At 38.2% G+C, this 21789-nt stretch overlaps 3 protein-coding genes across 6 annotated transcripts; 1 reads left to right on the top strand and 2 right to left on the bottom strand.

Annotated features, from left to right (window-relative positions):
* The first annotated feature begins 815 nt into the window (after window positions 1-815).
* LOC107645787 (uncharacterized) lies at window positions 816-2700 on the top strand. The gene is made up of 3 exons (XM_016349900.3): window positions 816-1027; window positions 1119-2244; window positions 2372-2700. The coding sequence occupies exons 1-3, from the start codon at window positions 939-941 to the stop codon at window positions 2450-2452; spliced, it is 1296 nt and encodes a 431-aa protein (XP_016205386.1). The 5' UTR covers window positions 816-938; the 3' UTR covers window positions 2453-2700.
* On the bottom strand, window positions 2679-5693 carry PEX12 (peroxin-12). Its single transcript, XM_016349904.3, has 8 exons — window positions 5107-5693; window positions 4768-5008; window positions 4569-4678; window positions 4328-4402; window positions 3875-3961; window positions 3424-3510; window positions 3120-3257; window positions 2679-2999 (listed from the first exon to the last, which is right to left on the bottom strand). The coding sequence occupies exons 1-8, from the start codon at window positions 5473-5475 to the stop codon at window positions 2928-2930; spliced, it is 1179 nt and encodes a 392-aa protein (XP_016205390.1). The 5' UTR covers window positions 5476-5693; the 3' UTR covers window positions 2679-2927.
* Window positions 5694-16468: 10775 nt separating this feature from the next.
* On the bottom strand, window positions 16469-20089 carry LOC107645789 (protein PHR1-LIKE 1). Of its 4 annotated transcripts, none has more exons than XR_015886061.1 (9): window positions 19750-19992; window positions 18436-19015; window positions 18064-18214; window positions 17893-17969; window positions 17567-17606; window positions 17264-17321; window positions 17096-17165; window positions 16636-16993; window positions 16469-16597 (listed from the first exon to the last, which is right to left on the bottom strand). XR_015886061.1 is itself a non-coding variant. In XM_016349905.3 (8 exons), exons 2-8 carry the CDS (start codon window positions 18973-18975, stop codon window positions 16703-16705), a joined length of 1227 nt encoding a protein of 408 aa, XP_016205391.1. In that variant the 5' UTR covers window positions 18976-19015; window positions 19750-20089; the 3' UTR covers window positions 16469-16702. The 4 variants fall into 4 exon arrangements, 2 of the variants coding, with proteins under 2 accessions (XP_016205391.1, XP_020959766.1); XR_015886062.1 differs by having other exon boundaries at window positions 19634-19766; XM_016349905.3 differs by having other exon boundaries at window positions 16469-16993; window positions 19750-20089.
* Between the last annotated feature and the right edge of the window lie 1700 nt (window positions 20090-21789).

Genomic DNA, 21789 nt, shown 5'->3' with positions numbered 1-21789 from the left:
AATGAGGAGCAGAATATAATATTAATTGAGTTGATTAAAGTACTTCAAATAACATGATGGGTGATTTTGTTTTCGTCATTTTTCATTGGGAAATGAGATGGGAATGGACGTATGAGAGAAAAGCGAGAGAATCTGCATGGATTTGGAGTCCCAAAAGTTGTCATCTAAAATTCCTCTTACTTTGGCTTTTGCAGGATAGTGCGCAATAGGGCCCTTGGTAAATCTTGTACATTTTACTTGTGTATATAACTGTGTCACTGAAATATATAACTTGTCACTCATATTATTATTCAATTTAATGAAAGACGATGAAAGCATATTTGAAAATCGTATTAATTAGCAAAGTTGCACCAACCGAAAAAGTAGTCCAACAAAAAAAAGACTCCGGTGCTAGATAATTCTTTTTGACTTATATGTTATGTTGGTAAGTTTAGACCTATTAAAAAATTAAAAATTTAAAATTTAAAATTTAAAATAAAAATACTTAAAAAATTAACTGATATTAACTAAAAAAAATTCCACTCTCTAATTAACTTCATATAAAAATTGTCAATAACATTATTAAATAGTGTTAAATATCACTTGTCCATCTTCAAATAAGTCATTGAGAAACATTTCTTCCCTTAACAAAATTCAGAGCTACTAAATTATTCCCTTTTGGCCTTGATGGAAAATGAGTTATTAATACCTACTATTTGTGTCAAAAACAGATGTATGATTATGAATAATTGAAGTGGAGTGAGTGGTCAAAGTCAAACCTGTTCAAGTAGTAGAGTCCACATAAATGGGTGGGCCCAGAGATAGACGAGAATCTCAACGGTCAAATTTCAAAAGCTCCCTACCTTCCTCCCTCTTTTCTTCCATTTCAGTCCCTCAATCCCCTCTCCGCTTTTTTCTTTCTCTTTAGAAAGTGACCTTTTTCTCAACTATATCCATTCATGATGAGGTGCTTTCTACCTACTTGTTTTGGTTCTTGCAAACGCTCTAAACGCTCCAATCCAACTGCTACACAGTCCCTTCATTCCAAGTAAGCTAGCTAGCTTTCCATGCTTTTTGTTTATTCTGTGTTATTCCTTTAATTTATTTTGAACTTTCATTATCCGTCATTTTCATATCAGAATCGAATTGCAATATGAATTATTGAATCGAAGTGCTGAAGCAGCTCATGCGGCCACACCTACCAAGGATGAAGAAGAGAGACTTGGAAGAAGAGGTGAGAAAAAAGATGAACACCAAGGAGAAGGAGAACAAGAGTTTTCGGAGTCGCTGTTTTCTCTCTCCATTGGCTCCACTAAACAGATTTCTGCTGCTCAAAATGCCGACACTACTGAAGTTAACAGTCCAATGCAGCAGCAGCAACAACTTCTTCTTGGAGTTGGAGAGGAGGATTCTGAAGCATTAGGATCAAGCGCACCAACTGTTCGGGAAAAGGTTCAAGGGAACTCGTCCAAGCCGGCTGGATTCTCTTCATCCGACAAGGAAGCAGACATAGCAAAACCTGCTGAGCAACAAAATTGCATTGCCAAAGAGAAGGTGAATCCTGAAGAAATAAATTCTTCTGCCAGAGAAGAAGGTGGTGATGTCAATGGAATTCAAGAAGAGTCTTCAGAGTCGTTGTTTTCGCTGTCGACTGATTATAGGAAACCAATTTCATCGGCTGAAATAGCGGAGACCGAAGTTAATAGCCTGAGGCAGGACAAGAAAGAAGAAACTCAAGAAAGGGTTCATGATATTTCCTCTGTGTTGAATCCAATTGAGAATGTTGATACACAAGGGAGGGTGGCCAAATCCACATTGCTTAAGTCACTGAAGAACAATGATAAAGAAAACATCAACAATTCAGCAGTGGAGGACATAGCAATATCCCTCAGTCCAGAGCCAAATATGAAGCTCTCAAAACGCAAGGCAAGGCAGAAGGCGAATGATAACAAGCTAGAGATTGGCGTTGACACCAGCCTATCCAGCTGGTTGGTTGAACCGGAAGGCACGCCTGTTTCGGTGAACAACAGTTCAGTGGGAGAACAGACACCAAAGGGAGGTAGAGGATCCTCATGGAGTAATGAGGATAGACCAATTCTAGGAGCATTGACAATTGAAGAGATCAGGATGCATTCCCTATCAAGATCTTCAAGAAGGACTAGAAGCAAGAGCCCCGACGAGACCCCCATCATAGGTACTGTCGGCAGCTACTGGACTCATACTGGTCAGGACATGGAGTCAAGCTTGAACAACAGTGGAAGAAAGGTACTACATTTAGTGTTATAAGTTGATAATTAGGTTAGGTAGTTGATATATCAATAGTGCATAATAAACCTATATATTAGTTGAATTGAAGTTTTATTAAACTTAACCAGAGTTGCTGGTGTTGCAGGATGCAAAACTGAAATCAAGTACTTCAACATGTAAGACAAGACTAGAAAGAGCGTTCGAAGAAAGTGTTTGTGAAGTTTGAGCTCGCGTCCCATGGTTCTTACGTTCTTTCGTTCTGCATGAAGCGTGGTTAGCCCTAGAATAATATGGTTAATTTTTCTTAATAATAAAAAAGGGGATCTTAATGGGTATATTGTTTAGTTCTCTTGGAGCATTTGATGCGTACATAGTTTCAAGATTTTACTTCCGCAGTTTTGCTGCTGCTAATGATATTGTAAGCGCAACTATAATTAAGGACAAGCAAATCATGCCTTTGCTTTTTTGCAGTAACTATTGTTTATTGCTTTATAAGTAACATACATACTACATACAATCATGCTCGTTATAGCTGGAACTTTATACGGATGAATACGAGGAAAATAACAAAAATCATTCCTCTTCTGCATCGTGTACCTACCATACTAACGGTGAAACCCCCCATCCCTACATAGAAGAGACTAAGAGAGATGTACATATAACTAAAACCACAATTGAGAATCTTGTAGCCACGTGAGACCTTAGACATCATGAAATAGTCTCCTTATCTGCTCAACTGTTGCAGGCATCAGCGTAACTGGGCAACGCTTATACTGTAATGAGGAACCACAATAAACAAAACAAATTAGGGAATAGAAGTGATACATGTTGAATTTAACACTTGACATCACAAACGTTAGGTCCTGCCAACTCTTGCAAGATTGAATTCTCACCTGTGTAATATACTTAAATATGCAAGCATAGCAAAAGACAAATCCCGAAATTGTAACTACAGATGGATTTGCACGCTTCTGTGAGCACAAGGGGCAAATTGTTCTGTCAGATGGCAGCGGGATTCCCTCTTTCGCTACCTGGTTGTATGAATATATATTAGCCAATGGCCCAACACAATTTTTTGATCGGTTCATAGAGAGGATGCAAGTAGACCTATTCAATTAGTATGATTCAAACACCAATTTTACATGTATAGAAGTACACTGATGAAGAAAGAAGATGAAAAACAAAACGTTTATTCACCTTTGGAGGAGGAGGAGGAGGGGGTGGAGGATATACTGTCGGGGCTGACATTCTCTCCTCGGCTGACTGATACCACCATTCCATCATCTATATGTTCCACATAAATTACGTGTTAATGATTGTGCTCTGTCTCAACTAGTATGTTCCTCAAACTAACATATTTAACCACACATCACTGGTAGATTACTTAAGTACCACTTGACAGAAGAAGTTGAACACAGACCACTCAAAGATTTCTGAACCACCCAGGCAATGGTACCAACCAAAACTCTGTTGGCTATACCATAGTGGGTGTTGTTCATTTTGTTGACTTTAAGAAATCTAAGCCAACAAACAATATATAAAACAAGCTAAAACACACCAAAGTTTAAGAAGATTCAGTATTATTTTTGGCTTACTGTTTTACTATATTAAGTAAGAAAACTTATCAAGAGGGAAAAAGACATCTCACTTTAAAGAAGAACACAGCTGCAATCAAACCAGTTTGCGCATAATCCAGTACAGTGTACATACAGCTGAGCAGTGCTCCTTGCAAGGTCTGCATTATGACATATATCACATAATCATATAAGGTGATTCATGTGGACAAAAAGCATAACATTTATTCAAAGTCAAGATTGCAAATGTTAAAATGAATCTTGACTTTGGATAGGCAGAACAATATGAATAAAATCAACAAAATATGAAATTCTTCAGCTGCAACCCAGTTCATGTTATGATTTTTTTTTTTTCTTTTTTTTTTCCCTTTTTTTCAGAAAAAAATATCATTAAGGGGGAGGAGGGGGAAGGATCACTTATTTTCAAAAAAAAAAAAAAAAAAAAAAGAAAAAAAGAAAAGAAAAAAGCTTTTGATGTTTTAAATACGAAATAAACTGATCTAAATTAGCGTTTAATTGATAAATACCTTCAACCATTGAGGGCCACGAAGTCTCTCACGTTCTCGGCTACGTATCTTTGAAATTCTTGAAGAGGTATCCATCTATAATCCCATGAAAGGAATAAAACCCAATTCAGTGAAACAAGAAATGAAAAAAATGCAAACAACATGTCTATTCTCATTCACCCACCACAATACAGCACTCAAGTACAAGAGTAACATAAAAGTAATGTAGTGTGACAGATTTTATAATATCCTAAATATGTACCATCTCTTGGCCTGTAGCTCGGCACACTTGTATCCCAAGTGCATGCAATGCAAATGAGTAGTATCCAGTGGCATCCAAAAGGTATAATAGCTGGTAAGCAAATTGCAAACCTGCAGTGACATTGTTAAGATATTAAGAATCAGTTAATCCGAAGTCTCAGCAAGATAACCATTTCAATAAGACAGCAGAACACACATACCCTCTGTAGTAGCATGTAGCCAAGGGTAGCAAAACCCCACAATCTTTTGAACTCTCTTCCTGACGCGCTCCCTAATAGATGCATTGGCATCAGAATCCAATGTTCTCCTCGACTCTTCGAAGCCGAGGGTGGCATCAAAACCTTCATTTTGATCATCACCCCAGAGGGTAGCCTGCAGCCTAGCTTCCCTTTCTTTGTTGTAGATTGAATGCAACTTAGACTTCAAATAGGGCAACACAACCTAGAAACACACCCAGATTCAGCTAGCTACCACTATGTATAGTACAGCAATGTTCTCCAATTGAAGCAAATCAGGAAGAAAGAGAGAACTAGGGTTACCAGAAAAACAACAGAGAGAACTTTCTGGCGCCTTTGTAAACCTGAATTGGGAGCAGCGTTATCGGAATTAGGGGAAACGGTGGAAGCATCAATCTTGAGGGCAACATTGACGGGTCTTCTTCGGAGACCGTAGAGAGATTCAGCAAAGGAAGCATCTGTGGTCCGCAAGCTGTGAGTTTCGAGGATGAGCATGAGGAGGGCGAAGGATTCATGTTCGTAGTCGAGGAGGCGGTGGAGGAAGGGGCGGCGGAGGGCGAAGACTCCCAAAGAGTAAGTGAGGGCGGCGCGCAGGCTGGCGGGGAGCTGCTGGGCCGCCGCCATCTCGAAGAACGTGGGGCGGCTGCCTTGGCCCCCCACCTGAAACAGCATATCTTCTTATCCTTTCTTTCTTACTCTTCCACCGCCTTGCGTCTTCGTTCATATATGTTTGAGCTTACAGCTTTTACTCAAAATTCATTCGTGATTACTGACTCTATGCTCGAAGATTGTTTGTTGGTAGGGATGGAAGGATCCTCCCTCCTTTGCGTTTGCGCAAAAGTGATTCTGCTACCGAAACTATATCAATATGTCCGGAATAAAAATTCATTGCAACTTCTCCTAAATAGATTTATATAAATTTAATAGACAAACTTGATTTAATCATGTAAATCAAATGGAGTAAATAGTTAAAATGGTCCTAAAACATCTAGCTATTTTTATTTTAATCTTTGAAAATCTTTTTTAATCAAATTCATTTCTAAAAGATTTTAAGTTAATAACATTAGTCTTTTCGTCATTTTTCTTACTAACACCGTTGATGGAAGCTGAACTGGCACGTTAGAGATACACGTAATTGTTACGGATCCGGCCCACGGATCCTACACCCGGAACGGTCCCCGAATCCGGTTGCCAGGGTCTGACCCGCTTCGCCCTTCCAGAAGGTTCGAAACCAGCCCACTAGAGGTCCTAACCAACTTTCGAATTCAAACGTCTCCCTTATCTTAGCCAAATAAGATAAGATAAGATAAGATAAGATAATTCAAACGTCTCCCTTATCTTAGCCAAATAAGATAAGATAAGATATTCACCATCACCTATAAATAGAGGACCCAGGTCCCTCCAGGTATTCATTCATTCCTCACACCTTATACCTCTTAGATCCATTCTGACTTGAGCGTCGAAGTGTCTTTGCAAGTACCTCCCCCTCATTGCTCCAGTCAAGTGATCCGGCATCTGCCTCAACCCGCAAGTTCTCGATCCATCTCTCAACCCGTACCAGAGACATCTTGTACATTGGCGCCGTCTGTGGGGACTTTGCAACGTTGTGGCGGCATGACGGATAACCCAGAAGAGCAATCATCAAACTCAGATTTCTTGCGTGTAACTGAGAGCAAAAAGGAATAATGTTTCCTTAACTTGCATCACCTTTGCATGTTTATGCATCCTTTCGCCCTACTCCAACGGCGAAATCCCAAAGGAATAATGTTTCCTTAACTTGCATCACCTTTGCAGGTTTATGCACCCTTTCGCCCTACTCCAACGGCGAAATCCCAAAGGAATAATGTTTCCTTAACTTGCATCACCTTTGCAGGGATAACACACCTTCGCCCTACTCCAACGGCGAAATCCCAAAGGAATAATGTTTCCTTAACTTGCATCACCTTTGCATGTTTATGCACCCTTTCGCCCTACTCCAACGGCGAAATCCCAAAGGAATAATGTTTCCTTAACTTACATCACCTTTGCAGTGATAACACACATTCGCCCTATTCCAACGGCGAAATCCCAAAGGAACAATGTTACTTGCAATTACCTTCTTAGTGATAATACTCTTTATACACCCTCGCCCTACTCCAACGGTGAAATTCCAAATCCTCTAAGCCCAAAGTCTCGCTTCCCTTTAGTGGGACACCTCCACCTCTTGGGCCCTCTCATTCACCACTCCCTCATCCGTCTCTCCAAGCGCCATGGCCCCATCTTCTCTCTCTACTTTGGCTCCATGCCCACCGAGGTTGCTTCTTCTTTTGAACTCTTCAAGCTCTTCCTCCAAACCCACGAGGTCACCTCTTTCAACACTAGGTTCCAAACCTCTGTCATCCGCCGCCTCACCTGTGACAACTCTGTCGCCATGATCCCCCTTCGGACCTTACTGAAAATTCATAAGGAAGCTCATCATGAACGACCTCCTTAAATGCTACCACCGTGGCCAAGCTCAGACCTCTCAGGAGCCAATAGATCAAGAAAGTTCTCAAGGTTCTTGCACAGATATGGGGGACAGCCAAATCGTGGCAGCATGACGGAGAACCTCGAGGAACAATCCTCCACCCGACACCCCAACTCAAACCCACAAAGCCCAACTCCCGAACTCCAAGATAACACTCCTCCCACCCACGGGAGGATAATAAACCCGGCACATCGCCAACCAACCCCAACTCAACAACAACCAAGAGAGGACAACCGTCCTCCCACTGAAGCTCGGCCACCCGATGGCCTGGGAGAAAGGCGGTCCAGATAATCCAAGAGTTGTGCCTCAGGGTGCAAAACTTCAAAGGCCGAGTCACACCCAAAGAATGGTACCACCCGGAGCAAACAAGCCAAGCGACCTCCAGGACCTAATCTCATCGCGATACTAGGAACACCAGGCCCCCTGAGCAACAACACTGCAAACAGCACGATCGCAGCATTTCCCTAGACCCGAAACACCGACGCAGAGAAGACGACCGACGGCACCATCGGGAGGCCAAACGAGCAGGAAACATGCACGTGATAATGGAAGCCATCCCGTTCACAGAAAAATCCTTGAGAGCCAAACTCCTGAAGGACTTCAACAAGCCCACTGACATGAAATAGGACGGGACCAACGATCCCCGGGAACACCTAATGGCCTTCGAGGCCAGGATGAACCTGGAAGGAGTCGCCGACATGATCCGGTGTAAGGCCTTCTCGATAATCTTAGCTGGCCCTGCGATCAAATGGTTCAACGCCCTCCCAAACGGGTCCATAGTCAGCTTCCACGATATCACCAGAAAGTTCATGGCCCAGTTCACTATCAAAATCACCAAAGCTAAACACCCCATTAGCTTGCTCGGAATTACCCAAAGACAAGACGAATCTACGAGAAAATACCTGACGGTCGACGGACTCACGGACTCAGTCGCGAGCCTCTGCCTGACCAATGGACTTATGAATGAGGACTTCTGAAAGTATCTCACCGCGAAGCCAGTCTGGACTATGCACGAGATTCAGAGCGTCGCTAAGGATTACATAAACGATGAGGAGGTGAGCCAAGTCGTGGCGGCCAATAAACGGCAGAACGGCAGTACGGCACCTCGCCAAAACACCCCACCAAGAGAAAACCAAAAGGAACATTCCAAACCGACAAATGCTCAAATTACACCCTCTTGTTAGCTCCCATCACCGATATCTACCACCAAATAGCTGACCGAGGCGTCCTTCCGAAGGCCCGACCACTTAAAGAAAGAACGGGCGGCAACAAGAATTTATATTGTGACTACCACCAAGGATACGGGCACAGAACACAGCACTGCATCGACTTAAAAGACGCTCTGGAGCAAGCCATACGAGACGGCAAGCTCTCCGAGTTCGCCAAGATCATCAGGGAGTCGAAGCGCACAGAAAGAGACAAATCACCAGAGAGGGAAGGACGCAACCCAAGGACACAAAGACAAGCCCCTCGGGAAAGTCCGGAAACAGACCCGACCATAGTCGTCAACATCATAACAAGCAAGGATAAGCCGGAAAAGTCGAAATCGGTACTAAAAAAGAACCTCAAGGTCCTGGCAGTCAGAAACCAAACCCCGACAATCATCACCAATAATGCGATAACATTCTCCCCCGAGGACTGCCAATACAGCACCTCGGCGAAAGATGCCCCCTTCGTTATCTCCGCAAAGATAGGAACCGGGCTGGTCAGAAGAATACTACTCGACACATGAGCAGATTCCAACATCCTCTTCAGGGGATCCTTCGACAAACTCGGGCTCCGAAACGAAAACCTACAAACCCACCATAATGGGGTAACCGGGCTCGGGGATAACTTCCTTCAACCGGACGGCACCATCACACTTCCCCTCACCATCGGAGCCGGGAACCAAAGAAAGACCATCCTCTCCGAATTTGTCGTCCTTAAGAACTCCACCACCTACAAACATCATCCTCGGGAGAAAGACCATTAACAACCTCTCGGCAGTCATCTTCACCAAATTCTTACTCATGAAGTTCCAAGCCGATGACGGCACTATCGGCACAATACAGAGAGACCGGAAAGTCGCGGTAGAGTGTGAGAACACCAGCTCGACCCTCTGCAAGAGATCCCGAGATGCGGCAGGCATCTTCCTCGCCGACCTCGATGCACACCAAGACCAAAGTCCGCGCAGAACCGTGCGAGGAAACGACAAAGAGGCAGAGTGGGACCTTGCAGACAAGGTCAGGAGCATAGCACACCTACGGGAGCTAGCTCTAAAACAAATAATAAGTCTAAGGTACAATGGCAGCACGGTACGATGAGACTTTGGACCAGGAGACCTCGTCTTACGACAAAATGATATCGGTCCACCCACTCCCGGAGAAGGGATGCTCACGCCCAACTGGGAGGGTCCCTACCAAATTAGGACGGTAATAAAAAAAGAGCCTACATGCTCGAAAGACTAGACGGGACCAAGCTTCCAAGATCCTGAAATTCCACCAACTTACGATGCTACTATATGTAGAAACATCCTTCCAAAGCAACAAGATTGAGGTCGTTTAAGACTATCTCTTTACCCTTTATATTTTGCCTTTTTTACTTGCATTTATTGCTTAAGTCATTTAATCGTATATTTTCTTACTGGGCACTCTTTCCTACCCACATTGGGAGGTTTTAACGAGGCCCAAACCATAAATGGAATTTATTTTCTCAAAAGCATTGCCCCGTCCGACGGCACAAACCAAACGCGGCTACACGGGAATCGATTACCCCGAGGCCAACAAAACGGATATCCAAATAAGTAAACGGCTACACGGAAATCGATCACCCCGAGGCCAACAAAACGGATATCCAAATAAGCAAACGGCTACACGAGAATCAATTACCCCGAGACCAACAAAACGGATATCCAAACAATAAAACGGATATCCAAAATAAGTGAACGGCTACCCGGGAATCGATCACCCCGAAGCCAATAAAACAGATATCCAAATAACAGAATGGATATCCGAATAACAAAATGGATATCCAAATATCCAAACGGCTACACGGGAATCGATTACCCACGGATATCCAAATAAGTGAACGGCTACCCGAGAATCGATCACCCCGAAGCCAATAAAACAGATATCCAAATAACAGAACGAATATCCGAATAACAAAGCGGATATCCAAATAAGTAAACGGCTACTCGGGAATCGATCATTCTGAGGCCAATAAAACGGATATCCAAACAACAAAACGGATATCCAAATAAGTAAACGGATACTCGAGAATCGATCACCCCGAGGCCAATAAAACAGATATCCAAATAACCAAACGGATATCCAAATAAGTAAACGGCTATCCGGGAATCGATCACCCTGAGGCCAACAAAACGGATATCCAAAAAACAAAACGGGTATCCAAACAACAAAAAATGACGGCCCAGGATCGATCACCGTGAGGCCAACAAAACGGAAATCCAAATAAGCTAAATAAACAAAGTCTTGAAATCGACCCACCAAGAGGCCTAAAATAAGTTCACAATAACGGCCTAGAAAAGGCCACACAAAACAAGCATGAGCTGACGGTCTTCCAACTTGCGAAAAACCGGACTGACCAACATCCCGCCAATCAGTGCAGGATGACGTCACGCCCTTTCTAGGTTCCTCACAGTCTCCCGAATTACAGAGAATTGGACTCTCCAAACAATTTAGCATTGAGACCAAGTTAGCATGCTCTCATACTCCAGGGACAACTGTTCCAGACCCGATCTTCGGGTCCTTCCTCGGAACGGTCATCAAACCCGGCATGTGATGAGACGCACAAAAAACGTGGTCCTCGCCTGACCATGAAACGGCTAGAAACTCCCCAAATTCTCGACCTTGATCGGAAAAACCAAACAACGATCTCCTTGCCAAACCACAACGGCGAGGAAAAGGTTCCTCCAGCGATGAGACTGAGCACCCTCACTCTCTCGCTCTGGGGGCAACTGTTACGGATCCGGCCCACGGATCCTACACCCGGAACGGTCCCCGAACCCGGTTGCCAGGGTCTGACCCGCTTCGCCCTTCCAGAAGGCCCGAAACCAGCCCACTAGAGGTCCTAACCAACTTTTGAATTCAAACGTCTCCCTTATCTTAGCCAAATAAGATAAGATAAGATAAGATAAGATAATTCAAACGTCTCCCTTATCTTAGCCAAATAAGATAAGATAAGATATTCACCATCACCTATAAATAGAGGACCCAGGTCCCTCTAGGTATTCATTCATTCCTCACACCTTATACCTCTTAGATCCATTCTGACTTGAGCGTCGGAGTGTCTTTGCAGGTACCTCCCCCCATTGCTCCAGTCAAGTGATCCGGCATCTGCCTCAACCCGCAAGTTCTCGATCCATCTCTCAACCCGTACCATAGACATCTTGTACAGTAACCAATTTAAATGACACTGTTTAGATTGTTTGTGAGGGCTGACATCAACATAGTACCATATAGAGTAGAAAAGAAGACAAAACACTTATCCCTCATACTTCAAACACACTTCTCTTCACTCTTAGTCAAAGAAACCTCCTGTTCTTTGTTCCTCTCTGAATCCATCGACAAAGCTCCGTGGAAGACGACTAAAGCTGGATTTTGACGTGCGATTATACAGCGGGTGTCATGTGTGTCTTCTTCGATGAGTGTAGGTTCTTATTTTGCAAACCAAATTCAAAGGAAGGCAGCATTTTCGGCGCTACTGCAAAGTATAAAAAACTTTTTTCTTTCTCACCTATATGCTATCTTTGATTGCAAAAGAGAGAATGAAATTCTGCTGGTTGTTTTTTATTTGAATGAAATGTTGTTCGATTTTGCATTTTTGCCTTAGTGTTATTTGTGCCCTAATGATTTGGTTTGCAAATGGGAAGGTAACTCTATTTTTATATATATATATAGTAATGTGTTTGTTATGGTGAATAAACTCTTTTGAATGTGTTGAGGTTCGATTTTGTAGGTGATCTATGGTTTAGGGTTGTTGTTTTTAGAATTTGGTTAGGGTTTACGTATTGTGATCCACAGAGTTAAGCATGTATTAGGCTAAATTTTTTAAAACAGAGTTAATGGAATGTATTGTTTCTAATTACATACTGTAGAGAATATAAATACTAATTTTTCTCGATTTGAAATCATGTTTACAAAGGCCTCAATTTTTTTCTAATTACCTGTGTTGCTCTGCTTTCTAAGAATAAGATCATGCATTGTCGTTAGATTAAAAATGGAGATAAAAAATTCTTCATGTTCTAAGTAACATGAAACCAATTCTTGGCACAACCACCTATTTTCCAAGATTTGTTCGGAACTATGTGAAACAGCAATGTATAATATCTCTGTGAAGCAAGTTTCATCCACAAAATTTTCTCAGAAACCGAATTTTATAAAGTAGATTACGTTAATTTCTTCTGAAATAAGTTTTTCTAGTAGATATTATTGTTATTATTATAAAATAGATTACATCATTGTTTAGCATTGATTGGTAAATAGAATAAAATAAATGAGGAGCAGTAACTGCAGAGAAAAACACAAAATAGATAAGTTTCCTTGTATGCTATTACTAATGTACAGTACAGAGTTAATGCTCGTGTAATAAGTTAATGTACAGTATAGAGTTGTTTATGATTTTGAGTTTATTTTGAGTTTTATCTTTATTCATTTGTAGATGGAAGAACCTTTCATGACATTTGTGTTTCACCACGGTAAAAAGTTTAGCTAGACAGATGCCTATCCATTAACATAATACACACAAAACTCAGAACAAGTTGCATTTATAACTGGAAAAAATTAAACGTTGTTGTTTATATTTGTAACTGAAATCATTTTTGAATGTTGGATGAAATTGTTGTTGAAATTATGTAGGAAAGTGTTGCAAGGCCCATAAAACTGAAAGTTGTCAAAGGGAAGAGTCAGAAGAAATGCCTCCCCCCAAGTTGTCGCAACATCAACAACTCCTTCTGCTGAAACCATTAGGGAAACTAGCTCTGTCACTATCAAGAGACTTGCTGACTATATGACTTTTGTTCCTACTCCAAGATTCAACTCTCTTAAGAAGAAGGATAAACTTATTTGATGCTGATTTCTGATCATTATGTAATTAGAACTAATGCCATATTTTTTGTATAGGGCTCTCTTATTGCCATTAAAAATATTGTGGTTGGTTTTATTGTTAAGTCCATTTTTTTGCTTTAGCCCTTTTATTAAGTTAATGGTAGTGATATAAGCTATTATAGTTAGCTTTTTGGATATCGATCAGACAATTATGATCAAACAATGTTGTTTCAGTTTCAATATATGAAAATATTTAGTTTATCTATATCTCATTATAATCTTGTACAATTAGGTATAATTGTGTAACGTGTTGACGGATTTCATACAAATATTGAATCCTTAGTTCTAAGTTTAATTAACCAGATTACAATTTAAAGAATAATCTTGTCAAGAGTAAATTTAATAAAACACGTTGTTCAGTTCATTGCTAAATTCAATAGAATAGGACATATCAATTTGTTCTTTTCATAATACATTACATACCTGAATAAAGTTAAAATCTTTATAGCACTATTAATTGAAAATACAAAATATACAAATTAATTCCACAACTAAAGTTACAATTATCAATCCAATAAACATAAAACTCATTAATTTTTGTCAATCTTACTTCTGCTTCCAAACTCTTCATTCTCCATGCAATGTTTACTTTCCACTCATCATGATTGCTCTCAACTTTTGCATCAGTTTCTGCATCTTCATTTCTTTCATCATATTCATCTTCATCAACTCACTTGAAGAAGTTGCAATGGCTTCCTTTCTGCAGAAATTTAAAGAATATTATAACTAAAAACTACCACAACTAGTAAGAATACCGAAGATAAAAGAATTCATGAGAACAAATCATTTGATATCTTGGACATATATGGAATAATCTATCTGAGTTCTCTGAAGTTCCAGATTTCTTAATCAACGTCTTCAGTCCACAATGACATGTTATGTCTTCATTCTTCCTCTTTCTACTTCACATAAATGAATTAGACCCATAGCTACCAAGTGAGTGAGAAGACACCTCACCACGACGACCTCCATTTCCACCACCCATTATGCCGGCGACTTCCAATCTTGTTCTCTGAACCTCTGTAACTTAACTCCAACGTAAGGGGATATATATGCACTATGATGGGATTAGGGTTTATTAGTTAGGGATTAATTTGACGAAATTTCGTAAAGTTGTCATGCCGAGAGACAATTGGGATGAACAAGGGTGTGCTGACATGGATCCTAACGTGCCATCTCAGCTTCTGTCAACGGCGTTAGTGAGGGAAGTGACGGAAGGACTAATGCGATTAACTTGAAATCTTTTAGGGATGAATTTGATTAAAAAAAATTTTTGGAGATCAAAATGGAAATTGTGTGGTCTTTCATGGACCATTTTGACTATTTACTCAAATCAAATTAGCTGAATTCGATTTAATATGCATTCAAATAAATTCAAATTAAACTAATTCAATTTACTAGAAGAAGAGAGACATTGAAATACATATTATAATTTTATCAGTTTAATTCGATTTACTTATGTAGTAATAAATCTAATTCGCCTAGTTCAATTTATTACTATCCATATTACAAAATATGTATAAAAAAATAAAAAAGAATAAAAACGTTTTTTGATGTACTTATTCTCTTTTTACAATAAAATATTCTCTTTTTCTTAATCAAATCATGCATACTTATTTTTAATGAAAAATTAAAATTATTGAATAAAGTATTGTTTTTATCCTCAACGATTGGAGTAAGTCCTGAAATTGTTCCTAACATCGTCCTATATAAGTCTATATGTTGTCTTGCCGTTAGGGATTTGTTAACAGAATTGACAGCGGGACAAAATTGACATGATTTTGAAACGTTAGAGACAAAAACGATACATAAAAATAAATTTTATTTTTATCCTTCAATAATATCAATTTTTTATGGTACATAGTTATTCAATTATTTTTTAACCACATCTAAGCAAATTAAACTTAATCACATTACTTTTATTCTAAATAAATTTATTTTTTTATAATTTTACTCTTAAAATTTTTTACTCATCATGAAATGTTTGTAGAATGATTAATACATAAACTTGCGAAAAAGAAAAAAATGATACATATACAATAAAGTATAAATTGTACCTTTTGTCTCTAATATATTGAAATTCTTTAATGTTAAGAGTAAAAATCTTTAAAAGTAAAATATAAAAAAAAGTAAATTTATTTAGAATGAAAGTAATATGATTAAGTGTAATTTACTTACATGTAGTTAAAAAATAATTGAATAACTATGTACCACAAAAAATTGATATTATTGAAGGATAAAATTAAAATTTATTTTTATGTATCATTTTTGTCCCCAATGTTTTCGTCCTATTTACGTTCCTAGTGTTTCAAAATCGTCTCAATTTTGTCCCGTCGTCAATTCTATTAATAGATCCCTAACAGCAAGACAACATTGAGCCAATTTTAAAACGTTACGAATTTAAATAGAACGATTTAAACGTTAGGGGCAACTTTGGAACTTACCCCAAACATTAGAGACAAAAACGATACTTTACTCAAAACTATTTTACTAATTTATCCTAAATCAATCACATCAAATCTTATATCAGGATAAAATTGTCAAATATGAAACAATTTGATATTAAAATGAAAATGTTTTAAAAATTAATTTTGAAAAGGTTTTTATTATTCAAAATTTTAAAAAGAAATAAAAATGATGCAACGCCTCTCCTGCTTTAGTACCAATTTGATTTACTTGGATACATGTTAAATCCAATTGGACTAATTGGATTTATGTAAATATGTTTAGGACATTTGTGTAAAATTAATCTCCAATCAATTTATTAATGTAAATCACCCTATTATTTACAAAGCCTTATTCTCAAAATAAAAAGATTCAACTTAAGGGCGACTTATATTGGTATATCCAAATAATGAAATTTGTACAAATAACTTGTAGAGTGATGTGGCAAAGAATCTGAAGAGTGAACTTTGTTCTGCACTATGATTTATGGCTGTTGCATTAACCTTCATCCTGGAAAAGCCCCTCTGTCTGAATCTGCACCAAAATGACCTTCATGTCCTCAATTCACATGGAAAAGAAATCAGTAAGCAGCTAAGAAAGAAGGCAATTATGAACGATAAAACAAATGCTATTTAGATTAAATGATTCAACAGGTTCAAGAATATACAACAATTTCCAAATGCAAATTTTATCTCCCAAACAATGAAGCCACAATCATAGCCATGCATAGCATTAGCTGCTGTTCAATTTTGAGGATATATCATTAAAGATGAGCACTAGAGTTCATTCATTCATTCATTTCATCTCAGGAAGGAAAGAACACTTCTGCTTTTGTCAATCCTTTTTAAGTCTTGACCCGTTTTGTGGGTGGTGGGACACTAACTTGAGCTTCATCTGCCATTTCCTGCTTCGTGCTTTCGTCCCAAGAGCTTTCTCCTGGCCCGGCTTTCGTTATGCAACTTCCACTTCCTAATTTCTCATTTTGCTCTTTTGGAGCTTCTGAATTGGAAGGCTCGTCCAAGGAGGAAGAGGAGGAGTCCTTAAACTTGCTATCTCCCATCTCTCTCTGCTGCTCGAACATCATCTGGAGGCGCTTCCCTTGGTTTTCTATTTGAATCTGCAACTTCCTTTGGATCTATACATTACAGCTACAATATCATAATATGCCAAAACTTGCAGTAAAGAAAGCAACAAGACTTGAGGTGCAGAAACACAGTCTCGAGTACAAACGAATTACCTCAAGTTGCTCGTGAAGCCGCTTCTGGAGTTCCATTTGCAACCGCAATGCCTCGGTAATCCCCTTACTCCTGCAACCAAAATCCCATGCCTTGTTTGTGAGAATTGTTGTTAATTTCAATGGCAATAAATCTCACAAAATAATTGTTTCGAGAGAACAAGAACTCACGTTTTCAAGTCTAGAGATTTCATTTCTTCAATTGAACTTAGCTTTTTCTCAGAAGTTCCTGCAGATATAGATGATGAGACTCTCACCCAAACTATTCGATTGGCTATTTAGAAGTTTTTATTTACTCTTTAACCAGATAATAGCAAATTTTACCTCCAGTTTTTTAAAATTTCTTTGCAACTGTAATGAAGATCAAAGCAAAAAGAGGATGCATTTGATATTGCAAACAAAACATCTTTCCTTTTTCTTTTGGGTAAGCTTTCACATATGAACGATAGAACTGATAAGTAAACTTTCACATACCTTCTGGGGTCTCAGGTTTGTACCTGGCCGTTCTATACTTCTGCAGTCACAAATAATGTATGAAAGGTGTTAGATTAAATAAATGGGTCATTCTAGTATGACTATGTTATAGTGACTACCTGGTATTTTAACGCTTTTTTTATTATTAAACAATGGTTTTTAGAAAGTGTTACTTAAAAAAAGTGTTACAAAATATAAAAAAAAATGTGACTTTAATTTTAACAATACTTACGTAGTCACCATAGTCACTATAGCATAGTCATACTAGAATTCACCTAAATAAATTTACTCACATGCTATTTAAGTGGAAGGAAAATGGAATGTACCTGTAGGTGGCTTTTGACATGGTAGATCGTAAGGCCCTTAACTTTCATGAGGTTCAAGACCCCCTTGGGAGTAGCCTCTGCATGTTGATTAACAATTTAACATCATGAGATGAACAAGAAAAATCAACTGAAAAGGTCCATCATTGTGAGACTATGGAGAAGTAGACATACTCTCGCTGCCACCAAGCTGATTCACCGCTTCCACAAAGGCCTCGTGAAGTTCTGGTGTCCAACGCATTCGAGGCTTCGTTTGTGATGCAGTTGATGGAGAACTAGGAAGACCTTTAACTTCTTTAGATGGTACATTCTGCTGCTGGATGGGCTGCATCAAAAGGGTAGGACCAGGATAAGTTTTCGGAACACATACAATAAACATAAACAAAATAAAATAAGGAGAAACAAACCAACTTCACGTGAAGTTGACTAAATGATTTGAATGATTTGACTAAATTTTTATCTAACGGCTCTTAGTTATCAACTTTACGTGAAGTTGGCTACATCTGAGTTTCCACCTGCAAAAACCAGTTAGAGAAACAAACCAACCTTTGGTTTTGGTTCTGATTCATTATCATCACCAAGGAGCTGACTCCAATTTGGGTCATAAGAATCATCAATTGACATTAACTTATCAACCCACTCCCCAAAATCAGATTGTTTGACATTGTCATCGTTTGTATAACAAGCACCATTTTCCACCTGATCATGCTGGACAGAAACATTTTCAGGGAAACCAAGCATATCCTGGAACGGATCCGGTCCCCAGGAAATCTCGTCGCTTTCTTGAGGCTGGGAAATGAATGATGCTGAATGTAGCTCCGAAGACACACTGTCTTCACCTAATGTCTGTGAAACAAAGGAAGAAGGTTGATGCTGCCTTTCATGCTGCGAAGCTGAAGAAAAAGAGACAACACCAGGGGACGAAAATGTGTGTCCGGTACTTCTGGTGTTGGAATTCGACGATGTAGATTGTAAGGGGGATGGATTCACAGTCATTTCTCTTATAGGCGAAAGCTGAAACGAATCTGGGGGTTTCATGTACTTGTTATCCAGTGGTGTTGGAAGAACAGGAGAAGATGAAGACATAGAACTCAAAGCTTCCTTCCAAGTGAAACTAGCTTTGTACCTTTGTCAATAACAACCAATGACAATTATCATTACTACCAACATATTTGGACAAAATATACAGCAGGTTCCTTGTTAATCCTCTAAGAACCTAAGTTGAAATGACAAAATCACACAAAAACAGATAGAAGTAATGCAACATGGTTATCCAATAATAGACCAATATTTAGGCTAAATTAGGCATAATAAATAAGATGGGATGAGAAATACAACATTCGGCAAAATCAATCTTATAACTTCAAAAAAAGGAAAAATCAGATTTATTATTAAAAATATATCCAACTCCTAAAAGAACTCCACATAAAGGAAAAAAAAAAAAAAAAAAGCAGTGGCCTAAAAAGTTTTCATCAGAAGCCGCCGGCAAAACTAATGAACACAAATATACACATACGTGGCAATTATGTGAATCCATTGAACATTAAGCTATTTCAGTGGTGCCATCAAATCTGAATTCGCCGTTAAAAACATTGACAAGTGTCACAAAAAAAAAATCAGAATTTCACCCACACCCACACCCCAACACACACACACATCTCTGACCAGAACAGATCAAAACACACTTCCAGATTTGAACAAAGAAATTTGCCAAATTAATAGATATGAGCTCAAAATAATTTACCTTATCCAAAAATAAATCCAACCCAAAAACAATAAGCAAGTGACACCTAACCCCAACAATCAAAAATCAACACTTTTTGAAATTTACAAAAGTGGGTGTATGGATTATGCACTTACCTATAAAAATGATTATGTGGGAACTAAGAGAACCTGAAAGCTGGGAATCCAAGGTTAGATTTTTGAGGTTCGGCTATGGTTGTTTGTGGTTATGGTATGCTATAACAGAAGACAAGGTTGAGAGGAACACAGAGTTGTATTGCTGTTGCACACGTATTTTGGGTTTGTCGTGTTTCACTTAAACAAACAATCTCGGAACCCAAACTCGGTCCTTTTTGGTGTTTTTGATTCTCATAATATCATATTATCATTCTCTCTCTCTCTCTCATAAAAAATCATTACCACACCCTCCATTTCTCTCTCTTGTCATTGGCCAACTGAAACAAGTTTGCCATCCCCTGCGCCACTCACACGTGTGTCTCTTCTCTTGTTCATTCTCCACCGTCCGATTCGGATTCATGCACAAGCTTTTGTTTTGTGTGTGTCACTCTAATCCTTTTCCTCCCTGCTATTTGCACTTTGCAACTTGTTGACTTTAACAAATGTAAAGCAAATAATGACATGGAAAAAAATTATGTATATTATATAGTATTTTTTATAATTTTAATTTTGATAATGTAATAATATAAAATATTTTATATAATTATTTAATTATATTTCGTTTTTCAAATGATTATTTATACAATTAATATAAAAGATAATTAATATAATTAGATATAAATATAAAATTATTTGATATTAATAGTGTATTAAAATTAAATTTTTTAATTGTGTATTTTTTTTCTATTTAATTAAATGGGTAAAGTGTGTGTGGATTTATTGGCTGCTGATGGAAGCGAAAGGCTGCTAATGAACGGTGTTGAGTGAAGAGTGAAGAGTGAAGAGTGATGAATGTGAGTGTGGCATGGGTCCAAAAATGGTCCATCAAGGTCATTGGTCATTGTCTAATTTCTTTTTGAATGGTGGCGATTCCTACCTTATTACTTGCTACTCTATGTCAAATTTGTCGAAAATGAAAGAAAGCTATGCCCTATGTGCTGGATTATTTTATTTTTCCAGGGTATCTATCATTGAAAAAAAGACTCACTTCTTGGTTTTACTTTACTTTTATTAGAGGTGCTTGCTTTTAATTTAAAAGGATAGATGCTAACTATAAATTTAAACATTAATTCAAACTCTTGACCCTTATCTAAAAGAATTGTTATGTGCTAAGTGCTACATAATCACTGGGTAAAATGTTTTGTGGCTAGTGTTCCAGACTAATAACAGATCTAATTTCTAGATTCGTAACTTTATAGCGTTACCTGTAATTAATTAAGTAGGCTCAATATCATATCATAGTCCATTTTGTTTATAAAACATAAAAAAATCATTCACTATATTTATACATATTATTTTATATATTTTTATTATATATTTTAATATGTATTTTAATAGTTAGTTGCATAATGTTAATATTTTCATTTTATTGATGGGATGTATGTATACAAATGGCCTTTTTGCCAGTTCCTTCTAGTTTTGTTATATCAAACACCTACTTATAAAAAGAATAAAAAAAAACGAACCACTCAATATTTGATTTAGCAAGGATGAAGATACCCAATCACCATACAGAGGGCTTCAAGACCACAGATTACCTTTTTCTACCGTTTTTTATTTAAAAAAAATGTTATTGTATTATAATCATCGTACTGATTGTAATGTAATTTTTTAGTTTTAGGATAGGTACTCTTTTAATTTCTAAAATTTAGAGTTGAAATTAAAATTGTTTATAACATATTTTCGTTTAAAATTATCATTAATATTAAAATTATTTTTTGGTCAATAAAACGATAAATTTACCCTTAATAATTATAAAATTAATAATTAAAAAATATAAACCCTATCTTCCTCTTTGTTATTAATGATATGCCTAGCAAATTTCGATGTTGATAACAGTGGTAAAATAGGACAGCGACAGTAAATGTTGGAGTAACGATGGCAACGATCTCTCTCTCTCTCTTTCTCTTTCTCTCTCTCTCTCTTCGAACTCCCTTCAAGCGACGGTAGCATCACGTGACGGATCTAGGTCTTTGGAAAGAAGCTCGACTTGGTAGATGA

Source organism: Arachis ipaensis, chromosome B6, assembly GCF_059453495.1.
Source record: "Arachis ipaensis isolate K30076 ecotype BB chromosome B6, ASM5945349v1, whole genome shotgun sequence".
Taxonomy (NCBI): domain Eukaryota; kingdom Viridiplantae; phylum Streptophyta; class Magnoliopsida; order Fabales; family Fabaceae; genus Arachis; species Arachis ipaensis.
The sequence above is the reverse complement of the archived record's forward strand: the minus strand, read 5'-3'. Positions and strand labels throughout refer to the sequence as shown.